This window comes from Lonchura striata, chromosome 1 (genome assembly GCF_046129695.1).
Source record: "Lonchura striata isolate bLonStr1 chromosome 1, bLonStr1.mat, whole genome shotgun sequence".
Taxonomy (NCBI): Eukaryota; Metazoa; Chordata; class Aves; order Passeriformes; family Estrildidae; genus Lonchura; species Lonchura striata.
The window spans coordinates 13616141-13629290 of record NC_134603.1 but is presented as its reverse complement, the minus strand read 5'-3'; the positions used below and the strand labels follow the sequence as shown (position 1 = coordinate 13629290).

Below are 13150 nucleotides of genomic sequence, written 5' to 3'. Positions count from 1 at the left end.
CCTCCTATCTATACTATAGGCAAATTTTGAAATTGGGGGCTGAGGGGCAAACAAACAGCCCAAAAACTTTAATTCCCTTTCATTTGGTTTGAGAGGGTGCAAACTCTGAGGGGAAGCTACATCTTGATAATTAAGGCAGGAATCAGATAACTGAAATCTCCAGTGACATCTGCTGCTGTCTGTCCTGGGTGGTCACCCAGGTACAGGCACGGCCACTGCTCTCGTGCTGCCTTCAGCTACTGGGCTGTGGAAAAGCAGCCGGGAAAATCACATCAAGTTGGTAGTTAGAAATAAAACTATTCCACCTTTTTCCTGGGTCATCTCCTTTATGCAGTGCTCATCAGCTATATAAAAAAATCATTTTCTATTACTTATGTTACTGAATACATAACAAACAGATGGTTCCAATGTTTGATTTCCTTCCAAAACAGCACCACCATCCACTCCCTCACACCTTCATGCTGTATCCATAGTACTGTAGATTTTTCAGCATATGGATAGACTGAAGACGCACTTCACAAATTAAAGTATGTGAACAAATCCAACATGAACATTGATCCTTGTTTGCCTTTTATTATTATCTCCTCATTATTAAAAATCCAGTCTCACTATTTAAAAATAGTTGCTTTTCCATCAAGCAACTCCAGATCATGCTTTGGAAAGTCATGCACTTAAACACGAACTAGACAAACATGCAGGAGGACATTTGATAATATTTATGTACCAGCTGGCAGTGCTGATGTATTTGGCTACAAGTCAAAGGATGCTTTAATAAAGTTGCATTAATGTGGACCATTTCATTTACATAGAAGATGTTTTATCCTAAAGACCACAGAGATACCTTAAAAGGCAAAGAACAGCCTTAGAAACCTCACAGAAGGCTTCCCCTCGCTCCTGCCTCCCATCGCTGCGGCTGCAGGGGAGGCTGTGTGTGTGCGGTGTTTGCTGCAGCCCAGGGCCAAAGAAGCACGGCAGGCCCGGCTCTGGCAATACCCACCCAACCCCTTGAAGGCTCCTGTGCTCCGTGGAGGTTCCTGGGGGACGTGCGAGCCCCGGAGCCCGAGGGCCGAGCGCCGAGAGGGCAGGAGACGGCCGGGCACGGCGCACGGCTCGGGGCGCAGCGCCTGCAATCCTCGATCCTCCCTCATTCCGCCCTTGTCTCTCTGTATTTCAGGGACCTTTTTAACCTTATTCTTTGCAAACGTGTCATAGCGAGATGGATGTGGTCTAATATGGAGTGCTGGTGCAGGGTGAGATGCACTGGGACCTGTGTCTCATCCTAATGCTATGGGAAGAGTTTCAACAATTTATTGCAACAGCCAGATCTAATGGTCTCTGCAGAAAGGACAGTGAAACCAGCACTGACATTCAAAGGAAGCCTTCAGCTGCTCACTTGAGATTTAGCTCAGAAGAGACCACGTACAAGTGCATCAACACTGTGATCAGAACACCACTGCCATCTGACCTTTCCTATGGCACCCTGACAGCATTTGAAACCTGCCCTGGAATGGCTGTACTCCTTGGAAACCTATGCACATTCTCCCAATTCATCTGCAGGGAGGCACCCACAGCCCTCCTCACTGCCTTGGGAAGACAAGCAGAGAGCTTGCACAGCACCCATACACCTTCTTGGGGCACTCAGGGCACCCAGTGCTCTCTGCCTGTCCTTCTGACCACTTGCCCCGATGACTAAACAGTGCCCCCAAACTCCTTCCCCCAAAGGAGGACTCCTTCCATGTCATTAGCTAACAAACTGCTTTAATACTTTCTGGTTACAGACCTCAGCTGTACACAAAAGCTTCTTACCTGATCTTTAATCAGAGCCCAACATGGGCTGCTATTTTTTTTCCCCTTTCCTTTCATATCTGGCTATGATAGATAATGGAATTTGATTGCAAACATATAAGATGTAATTACTTAAGCCCCATTCCCATGCTAGAAGGAGGTACTGTTATTCAAGCATAAGGAAACACTGAAACAGAGATTATGACAAAAAGGTCCTTGGAGTCAAGGCTGTGTGCCAGCTGCTCTGCCTCCCTGTGCAGAGATTTAAAGGAACAACTTAAATCTGATCTCAGTTTTATTTGAGCTATTATTTATATTCCACACAAAGCTAGAAAAGATTGACTGTAAAATATTTTTAGGTCTTAAAGTCATCCATAGGATGTAGGCAAACATCATCAAACAAGAAGGGCATGTTGAAATTTTGCTGTTAAAGGACTGTAAGAAGATTGTAATCCTTCTAGCATTTTCCAATTTTCTCTGCTCATTATGTCTTGAGTAGATTAAGCATGACTCTGTACAGTATCTGGCACTGAAGTTTTCCAGTTTCAGCAGCTTTTCAAATATGCATTAGCTAAGCAAAAATATTTTCCCAAGGACTCATAAAAATCTGAAAGATGGGATCAGCTAAGATTACAATATGTGCTCTTCAAACTTTCCAGGTGAAAAGTTCTAAATTGCACTGATCAATGCACAGAGGGGATTAAAAAACTCATCACAAGAAGGGGAATCACTGACTGAGAATGAACACAGCAGTCAATATCAACAGAAAACCTGATATTTTTTTTTGCTATAACTGTACTCAGTGTGGTAGATCATAAAAGTAAGACCCTGCAGAGTTTTAATCAAAATCATCCAAAACAGGAGGTGTAATGACTTAGGGAATTTATATTTATGATTTAGATTCCCTAAATGATAAATGTAAATATAATCTAAAAATATATATTTATAGATCATAAATATCTATTTATGATCTATAAATCTCTATAGTAGATTTATGGAGTCTGCTATATATGTGTATATGTGTATTTATCACATTGTGACTCCATTCTGAACACCAAATTCTGTACAGCTGCTGTCTTTTTATCTGGGTGTTACATTCAGTGATAGTAGTAAGAAATCACAGAAATAGGACTGGAATAGTGGTCAGGAGGTCACCCAGCACATTTCCCTTCACAGAGCAGGGCCAAATGTGTGTCACCCATCTTTCAATGCCCCCAGTGCTGAGGACTGCACGCCTTTCCCAGAGAATCTAAACCCGTACCACACCAATTCCTTGCCACAAGTGCAGTCAACTATGTCCTGTTATGTTCAGGAGGGATCTGGAAAAGATACTCCCCTGTCCTCCTTGTGTCTTATCTTCACATCTGAAAACTACTGACATGTTTTCCATGAACTTATCTAGATTAGGCTACTAAGGTTTCTTAAATATCCCCCTCCTGATAGTGTTTCTATGTTATATATTTGCATTGATTTCTTCTAGACCTTCCACAGTAAACTGGCATCTTTTTGGAAGTGCAATGCCTCTCATGAACATGGAGTATCACCTGAGGCTTTGCTCCTTCTCTGTAGTTAGGTATGATTACTACATCTGCCCAAAATGCAACACTGCTGCTATAACCCAAGATTATTGTCTCCATTTTCCCCTCTCAAAAACACAACACCTTAGATTGAAGCAATTTTATCACAGTGCTCAGGTGCTTCCTAGCAGAGCAACTATTTTGTTGCTCACATACCACCCCAAAATTGCAGAGGTGATTATTCCCCAGCACTGACCTTTGCACCTGTCCTTTCTGAACTGCATCCTGGCTTTCTTACAGACCACCCTGGCTTTCTTTCTTCCCAGTCTGTAAAGACCCTTCAGCAGCCTGACACATGTGCTGTGCAACTTCTCATTCCCCTCCAGCATGAAAACCAATGGAAGGTATCCCATCAGACAAAGAAATGACCACCCAAGGCAAGGCTGTCTGCTATCCAATGTGACCTCATGAGACAAAATAATTAACAGGCCCCAAGATGTGGACTTAGATTATCTGATGCAGTAAATTGGTCTCACTGATGATGGGAGCTGGCAATACTCAGCAAGGAGTTGTCTTTACACATGAGGACATGTGGCAAGGAAGGGGCAGGGTGCACTACAAGATACCCAGTCATTTCAAGGAGGATTTGAGCTCATGTAAAAATGAAACCCTGAAAAAAAGGGGAGGAAGTGCATCACCTTCTGCTGTGGTGCTATTGCTTCTCAAACTCTAAGACATAGTGATACAGCTGGACACAGGCTGCAATATTTACCCAGCTTTCATTGGGACTTGTCACCTAGAATTGTCAATTGCATCCAGCACCATACCATGCAACCAGCTGCAAGCTGGTGTCTCTCACCCCATGGGGGTGTCAGAAGGTGGCTTCCCACTGTTGGAACACACCATAAATGTAAATCAGTGAGTTCAACTCTAATTTTTTTAACATCATGACTTAGCAGCAAAGCGTCAGTTCATTTGGGGAGACACAGAGAACAAAAATTAACTAATGAGAGTGCAGCAAGAGCCCCACTGCTTCTGGCCAGGGCAACCAGCCCTTCTGAATGAGAACTCTTTGAAAATGGTATAATAGAGGCCTGTAGCAAAGCTGAAACAAGGAACAACAGCTCTTTCTCAAGCCCTTTGGCCATACTGGCAGAGAAACGTGATTAAGATTCACATGAAGAAGCACAGACAGTTTCCACTGCATAAAGGAAACTATGGGAAAGGTCTCTCTGAATTAGTGTTAATGGTTACCTTCAAAATAAAGCAAATTCTTATTCCTAACCTAGATTCCAGAATGTGTCTTCCAAGCTTACCATTTTAATCAAAAAAAGCCAGGAACTAATTTGCTAGAGAAGGAACAGAAGCTGTGCTGATGTGTTTCTATCACATGTGGAACACTCTGAAAGGCCCAAACTGGTGGTGTAGAACTGCCACATCAGAACATTAAACTCAGGGCAACAAGTCCACTTTTTTCAGCCTGGAGGAGCAGCTGTAAGTCAGGGTGTTTCTGCCTAGCTCACAGGTCTGGACACTGAGATAGGAATCCCAGGAGATTGAGCTCTCAGCTCTTTCTCATCATTCCTGCCTCTGAATCCAGGCTAAGTTGCCACATCCAAAATCCCAGTGAGTTTCTGGTCATCAGCTTCAGCCAAAACTTGAAATGGAGAAGAGAGGAGTGAAGCTCAGCACATCAGCCCACTGAAGAACTTGCTTCTGAAACCACAACATTTCAAGTGTGACTACAGCTGTGTACCAGCTATACCTGTTCCTGGCTGACTCAGCTGCTCCCACTGCTCCTGAAATCTTTCATGACTGAAAAGCAAAAGTACCTGGTGGCAAGCAGGGGGTAGGTATGCACAGGGCTGAACCAGGCTTCCTTTATCCGTGGCATGCTCTCATATATTAAGAGGTCTTTCTCTGTCAAAACCACTAACACTGGCTTCCAGTGCTTCTCGTTGTCTCCTGGCACCTGGAAAAGAGCAAAGCCTCAGTGAAACAACAAAAGACAAAGCTACCAGCATGCAAAGCCAGATGAGAAAAGCATGTTGAGCTCTGAGTGAGAAAATGAACATAAGAGAGTTTTACTTCCCCAGCTTTTTGACAACTCCCACCTGCATTTATAATCATATGCAGTAGAAATGGAGTAACATGCAAAGTCATCTGCTGCTACCATTAGCACTGCCATTTCCAGCCTTCCTTTACTACAGGCTACTCCATAAAAGCAGCATTGGAACACTGAGGTGGAGCTGGCTGTTAGGTAGCTGTGGTATGCATGAAAAGACCTTAAATGTATATTTATAATGTGCACCATTCATGTGTTGCTGGCACATTAACCTGAGCCCTGGACACTACTGCTGCTGTTTCTGTTTAAAAAAGCTGCAACATCATCACTATTAAAGAAGAGTGACAGGTAGCAAAATTAGTGGTTTGGGAGTAGATTATTTTTTCCTCAGCAGTTCACTTTTTTTTTTTTGCTTCTCCTTCCTTCATACTATTCTTCCAGTTTTAGAAATGTGTTTATAAAGAGATCCAACTGAAATGTGGGGTTCATCTCAAGCATTGACTTGGTGATGGATCTGCCTTCACATTTCAAATCTTTCTGTCAACGATGTCTAACGACCAGACCATCAGAGCCTTTTACTGTCTGCAGAATCCAGATGGTGAATTATATTTTGCAGTTTAGATGTGTGATGTTCACATAGCTACACAATTATTGTTATGGGGACCAAGTGTGGATCCTAGTTTTTACTTCTACTCTGGCAGCATAGAAGTGTCTTAAAATAGATGGGAATATGAAAGGACTTTTATTTCAAGTAAGAATGAAGCTCTTTCATGGACAAACTAATCATTTTCCTTTTGGTGCACATAAAGAAAAAGAAACACTGGTCCACAGTAACACTCACAGCCATGTTTTCAAACACAAACATCTTGGTTGGGTACCAAAAGGAATGAAACAAATTCTGAAATTCACCAGAGAATCTGCTTGTCTTCATGACTCCTTCACTAAAATCTCTTGTGGGATAGAGAAGCAGCTGTCTGCACTGTTCTGTGGTTGATGCCAGCCTGCTTGCCATGGGCATGTATCACTGGGCACATTGTTGGGTGGAGAAACATATAAAAGGGATCAAAGTTTGGCCAGGCTGGGAAAGACACACCCAGGTATGATAATTCAGAACCATATTTGAAACACTTGTATTTTATACAAAGATAGGCTCCCACAAATTTCTAAACTTTTAAGGGCTTCCAAGAGCAATGTAACACACCTTTACATCAGAACACAATGCCCAAAACCACATCTTAAACTAAGATTCTTAAGATGTATTTCTCCCTCTGAACTAAGCTTTTCCAATAATCATATTCTTGTTTACAGTAGCATTACTTGCTCATTGGTTTTTCATGTCTCTTGAAGTCATAAACAGTTCATGGTTTCAATTTCTACAGAAGCTTTAATACTTATTTACAATTTCTTGTGGTGACAGTTTCTTGAAACACAATCTTTCATTTTCTAATAGGGCCGAATAGAGAAGCCACATAATTAACACACCCATTACTGCACTCAGGAAAGAATGCAAAATCCAGAGTTCTCACAGTCCATGTACCATGAAAATATTCACATGAGCTAAAAGCACCCTCAGTTTCTAAATACCACAGCTATTAACTACAGTTAACACCCCAGTTCCTAGTGTGGCAATACAGATATGAGTGTCACAGGTAATGTTAACATTCAGCAAATGTTAATGTTAACGTTTAATTTTGGACCACTTCACCTCACTTCTTTAACTAGAAAGACTTTAATACATACTTTTGAAGATTTCTAGAAAAAAAAATAGAAGATAAATATGAAATTTCCATGACTACAAGCAATCTACAGACTACGGTAAGATGTTTAGTTTTCCTGAAGAACCATCCTGCCTGTGTAGCATTTTCAATCACACGTTTTGCTATCAGGTGGCTGGTCAGTCAACAGCGACTTCAGAAACTTTGGGAAACACTGTTCCCTGTAAAGCAATTACAAGAAAGATAATAAAATTGATTTTGCCAGCTGCTCCCACAACTCTTTGCTGGACAGCTGTAAATATTAGGAGACAGAATCTCCAACACGAATCCTGAAGTTAATGACCTGCACTGTGAAGCCCACAGCTTTGCCTCAGTCCTTCCCAACAGCAGGGTGATAGTGGAGAAGATGGGGCTTGGTCATAAAGATATTGAAGATTTGTCTCAAGAACAAGTGACCTTACACTACCTGTCCTTGTAGGATGTCTCCCTGGTTTGCAGGGTTGTGCTGGGCAGAGGCGAGGAGGCGAAGGACGACTGCCTGTGCTCTGCTCTGCAGCCCTCCCCAGTGAGCAGGGCCATGCAATGCACACACTTCTAAGCACAGTTTTTAAACCTTACTGGCACCATAGCTGCCTCACTGATGAGGAATGCTGGTGTAAGCAACACTGCTGCTATTTCAGACCTGAAAAAGGATTTGTGTGCTTGAAAGCCTGTGTGGTTTTTCCCAACTGTAAGAGCTGATCTAATAAAAGATACTGCCTTTCCTTAAAAACCTTGAATTGCATCACTATTCCCTTATTTTGCAGGGTTTGGATCGGGCTGTAACAGCTGATGCCATGCTGCTCCACAGGCAGTTGGTACTTCTGGAAGGTGTCAAAGAGAACATGCTGTCCTGTAAATGGTAATAGCAAATTTTACAGAGAAAGAGAGGCTGAAAAGATAACATTAGCCTACAGGGCACATTCATCACAAATCAGCATGGGAAATTAATCCAGATCTGCAAGTGTCATACCAAGCATCGGTATAATAGCAAATTACAAAACAAAAGCAAAAAACATGCTGCTTATGGGCAGCTAAGTGAAGGATTTATTCAAGATTTGAAGATTTTAATATCTGACATACCATAAAGATAGCATGAAATGCCTGTGTAAGAGTAAATTTAAATATCATTTGAGATACATTTTACGGGGCATGGTTTTAGATAATGATTAGGGCCTGCTCCTTGCCAGAATTTTGCAGATTTCTGGCACTTGCACTACAGTTTCTTCACTCCAGTTCCCACTTGCACATGTACAATTCAAAGTGCAAGTGGGAGCTGGAGTGAAGAAACTGTAGTGCAAGTCTGTGTTGCAGACAAATAAAATCATCATCCACTCTAAAAAACTTTTCAAACTCAACACTTTTTCAAAGTCAAAATTATTAGATCAACTCTAGATGAACTATAGGAAAGTAAGTACTCCACAGCAAAATGAATCGGCAAATATTTTCCTGGTGTCCTGGGCACTGCTCAAGTACCTCCAAGCAACAGGTAGCAGTGTTCCCTCTATGTGTCACTGGGGTCACCACTTATATTCCCAGGTGAAATTCCACCTCAAGTCAATGAAGCTGTAAATATTTATACCAGAAGCAAACTTGAATTTTTTTGTTTCCTAGACATAATCTGCCCCTAGATCAAGGTCTTAAAGCACAAACTTGAAAAGGGAGAACATTTTCTAAGAAAATAAGAGCAGTGAAGAATAGTTTTTGCTATCCAAACCTCTCTGCTCCTCATTTACTCACCCCATTATATGGAAACACCACTTTTTCCCCATATGCCCTTCTTTGTTTACCTTTCCAAATTCAGGGATGAAATCTCATCCTTTTTTGTGCATAATACCATGATTGCTGGGCTTGGGGTGACACCAGAGGAGACCTGTGTTGACGACTTGCTCAAAGACTTCCCCTGCAGTCAGGTTAAGTCCTGTTCCACAGGAACACTGCAGTCTCTGCTGGGGTGGCAAGGGCTCGTGTGGCACTGCTGGTGGGAACAGACGGGGATGTGGGGGCAGACAAAATGTGTGCAAGAACAGCTGCTGAATTGCAGCAGCCACAGCAGCAGCGAGCCTTGGGCTGGGGCAGCCACGCTCCGGCGCCGAACCCGGCGGCGCTCGCAGGGCTGGGACGCGCCGGACCCCGCGCCAGGGCACCCCCGAGCCCTGCCTGTGCAGTGCCTGGCTTTGCTGTGGGACCAGGTCTGAGTGCCAGGGACTGACTGCAAGGGCTGACACAACCTCAGCACCACCTGTATGGCAGCTCTGCTCCTGCTGCTCTTCTGGCCACTGCTCACAACGTGCCCTTAAGGAGTAACTCCCCTGTTAACTCCCCTGGTACACAGCAGTGTTTCAAAGGAGCCAGCTTGTTGTGCCTGAAGTGATGGGGATCCCCGTCCCTCCAATGGGTATCAAGCTTCCAAACCTTTAACAGTTTTCACATATAATTAGTTGCCAATAAAGACAGTGGGGATCTCAGTGGAGAGAAATTCTTTTACAAACTGTTTGGACTTTTGCTCTTTCATCTGCCAGGTCTCCTTTTCAAAAGGTTTTTCTTTGAATTTTGGTTATCCATCCACTTCAGGCTGTCAGGAATGGATGAAAAAATACTTTTAATCTGTGAGGCTTACAGATAACTAAATTAGAGGCCTTGGTCTACTCTGAGAAGCTATTTTATATTTTTGTTTCCTCAAAAGGGACATTTCAACTGCATTCCCTGTTTAGTAAACAAATTATAAACTGCCAGCAGACTCCACTGCAGCAAGTATCGAAAATATGTCTTTTCAGAGACCACTGTGAAGTTAGCAGTTTATGTTTACAGTAAGTGGTTTGTTTAACCCCCTTTTCCAACACCTCCTCCCAAATCCCAGACCTACACTATCCTCTTACACTGAGCACAGGAGGAGCAATCAAGAAAGAATTTTCTTGCTATTTTACCTCTTCCTTAAAATCTCTTTGTGCTGACAAGCCAGATTTGACACAGGCTGAGATATGTTCTGCTATGTATTTCTTGCCTTTTCATTGTCTTTTGATGAAGGGTTACACCCATGTTCAGAATAAATTTGATTAATTTACAGAAACCCACTTGTCAGTTCCTGAAAATAACAGCTGGGACTGAAAGGGTTTTTGCAAGATGAACAGCAGGGATGCAGAAATACATCCTGCAAACCCCAGCATATACAACAACACTGATATTTGTACGAGCTCATTTGATGGGAGGCAAATTGTAATGCAGGAGTGGGTGTAAGTGACAGCCGTAGGCAGGGGATATCAACACCTCCCATACCACATGCGGATGGGGCCTGTTTTGCTGCTAAACTTTGTAGTTTTAAACAGGAAATAATGTGCACGTTGTTCAGGATTTTTTTAAAAAGCTAATGAAAACGTGTCTTGTTTTGTTTTTTTCTCTTTTTTTTGACCTCAGCGGTGGCTCAAAGGTGGCTTGTGCCGTTATCAGATGTGGATTGAAGTCAATGCACAGATGAAAATCCCCCAAAGGGCACAGTGCTGGCTCCTGTGAACAGTGAGCAGCGAGCGAGCGATGCCCGCGGCTGGCACCAGGGCAGTGCAAGCAGCCAGAGCTGTGCAGGCCAGGTGGGAGCCACACAGGGACCCCACTGATCCAGCCCTTGCCGTGCCCCACGCAGAGCCCAGGAATACACTGACAGCCTCAGCTACAGGCACTGCTGAGCACAGACAAGACACTCATTCTCAAGGCTGGTCTGTTCAAGTCTGAATTCCTTCTCATTATCCTTTAAAATGACAGGACACAAGCCAACTTTTGCTGAAATGAACACAGTCAAGCACATCAACACAGCAATATTTTCAAACAATGCCCTTACTCTCTGGACTAATGGGATTTTCAAACAGCTCTGGCTAGTATCCAAAGACCTCTACATGCAAGAAAAGTACCTAAGTGCTGTGAACTCACCCATGCAAGAATGGCAGGTGATCTGAGACCTTTCCTATAGCCAAACAGGAATGCCTGATCCCAATTTGAAATAGAAGTTTGTTCTAGAGTTTGGTGAAGTTAACTAGAATTTTCCTAACAACTGTTTAGACCATGCCCTTGGGAAACAAGCCTGGAGAGTTCCATGTCTTCCACACTTCAGAAAAGATGGAGCCAAATTCTTCTTGGAGGTGCACTGGAAGAGGATGGCATTCAATATACACAAATTGAAGCAAGGGGAATTGTGGTTTGATACTCAGAAAAACCTCTTCTGTGTCTCATGATGGTCAGATACTGGGAGAGACTGTGAATAGCCACCCCTCAAGTTACTCACAACAAGGCAAGGGCCTGAGCAAGCTGGTCTAATTGGGTGTACTTAGAGCAGTGGGGGGTGAAATCCTTCCAACTTATCTGAAATAGCAGAAAAAACTGAAGACGTTTTTTCTTCTATTAGTGAGTCTATGAAATAGCAGAAAAAACTGAGGAAGTCCAGATGTGGGTCAGTCATCATATAGATCTCATATAGAGTTAAAAGTTGGCTGTATAATTATTCTGTTCACATGCAGCTTCTCATGCATGTGGTCCATGAATGTTGCACCAATATGAATGCAGTAGTAATACAAAATAGTTATCACTCCTAAAGGGTTTGCAGGATGATTTGCCTTGAGCCTTAAATCCTCTAGAGCTGTATAAGAAGTGAATCTTTGATTCTTCTATCTTGATGGAGTCTAACACTCTGCCTTTCCATTGCAGGAGATTAAAGATAAGAAACAAGGGAGTGAAAAACCCAGCATCACATACACTTTATTCACTCTACCTTAACTAAAAATATATTACACAACAACATAAAAACAGTTTAAAATCCTGATGTGTTGTCTTGAGAGCCACAGAAACTGATTAACTAAATACATGGAAATCCAAGTCCAGGAGACTCAAAAAGGGAAAAAATGGTAATTCATCTATTTTTGAAATATAAACGATCCAAAATCCTTCTGCTATGCATGACGTTGGGATTTGAAGGTCCATAAGTAAGAGCTATTCTTCAGTGAGGCAGGAGATTCTAACTTCCTGAAAATGTCAGGAATCTATCCAGGGAAAACCAAACAGGCAGTATGCACAGGATCCAAATGCCCCGCACTATTTGTTAGGACACTGCTTTTCATCTTAGTTAAGCTGACCATTGTGATTTAAGAAGTATGTTAGTGTAAAACACATTTTCTTCTATAGCAATGACTTCAGACCATGACAGCACTGTGTGAAATTAGAATAGCAGTAATTTATGATAGCAAAGCTTTGCAAATAGCAAAGGTCCAGTCTTGAAATGATAGTGTTGAACCAAATTACTTCTGTAGAAATCCTACACTTTGCTGTCTTTTCTTGTTTTTATTTTTATTGCTTCTCAGAAATTGCCAGGGGAGAGCAGGGAAGGTAAGAGGACATTTCACTGCTCAAGGGCAGTGGCCAACCTGTAAGTCACAAGGACAGAGACAGATACAAATCAGACACACAGGAAGGTCAGCACAGCTCCACTGGCCACTGAGGCTCATCAGGAGATAGTGGACAGCTAAAGTTCAACTGACCTTCAAAGAAAACTTGGCTGGCAACAAACCTGGAATGGAAGAGGTCACATTTTTAGAACTGCTTGTAAAAGAGGCACAGGGGAGGGAGGACTAAAGGCAGGGATAGACCATTAACCCCCTTTTCTAATCAGTCATTCTGACTGAACAAATAAATGGAAAGCCTGAAGAGAGGGGTTGAGCACAAACCTGCTATTTATAAGCAAAAAAACTCTGTAAAAGTGGAGGCAATCACAAGTACTTATCCCCATGACCTGTCAGCAGATGTCTGATCTGCCAGCACCAGTGTTTCACACAGAAACCTATCTCTCTTCCAGCATGCTCACAACCAGACATTCAGGATAGAAGTGAAGATGCTATTAGCAGACACCTTTGAATCTGTTGTGTGTGCATGCATAACTTATTTGTGAGGTGTCTGGGCTCTTCAGGCTGCACGTAAAAGTGGCTGAAAACTTGCTTTCTGAACTGCTTTCATGAACACATCACCAAAAAGCTGCTGAAGCAGCTTTCTGA

General features: G+C 42.6%; 1 protein-coding gene across 1 annotated transcript in view; it reads right to left on the bottom strand.

The window, feature by feature from the left end:
- The window catches only part of SNTB1 (syntrophin beta 1), a 111308-nt gene that overhangs the window by 8576 nt on the left and 89582 nt on the right, over positions 1 to 13150 (bottom strand). Inside the window, exon 4 of the mRNA XM_021546490.2 lies at positions 5135 to 5274. Within this exon, the coding sequence (XP_021402165.1) occupies positions 5135 to 5274 (140 nt within the window). The remainder of the gene's footprint in view (positions 1 to 5134; positions 5275 to 13150) is intronic.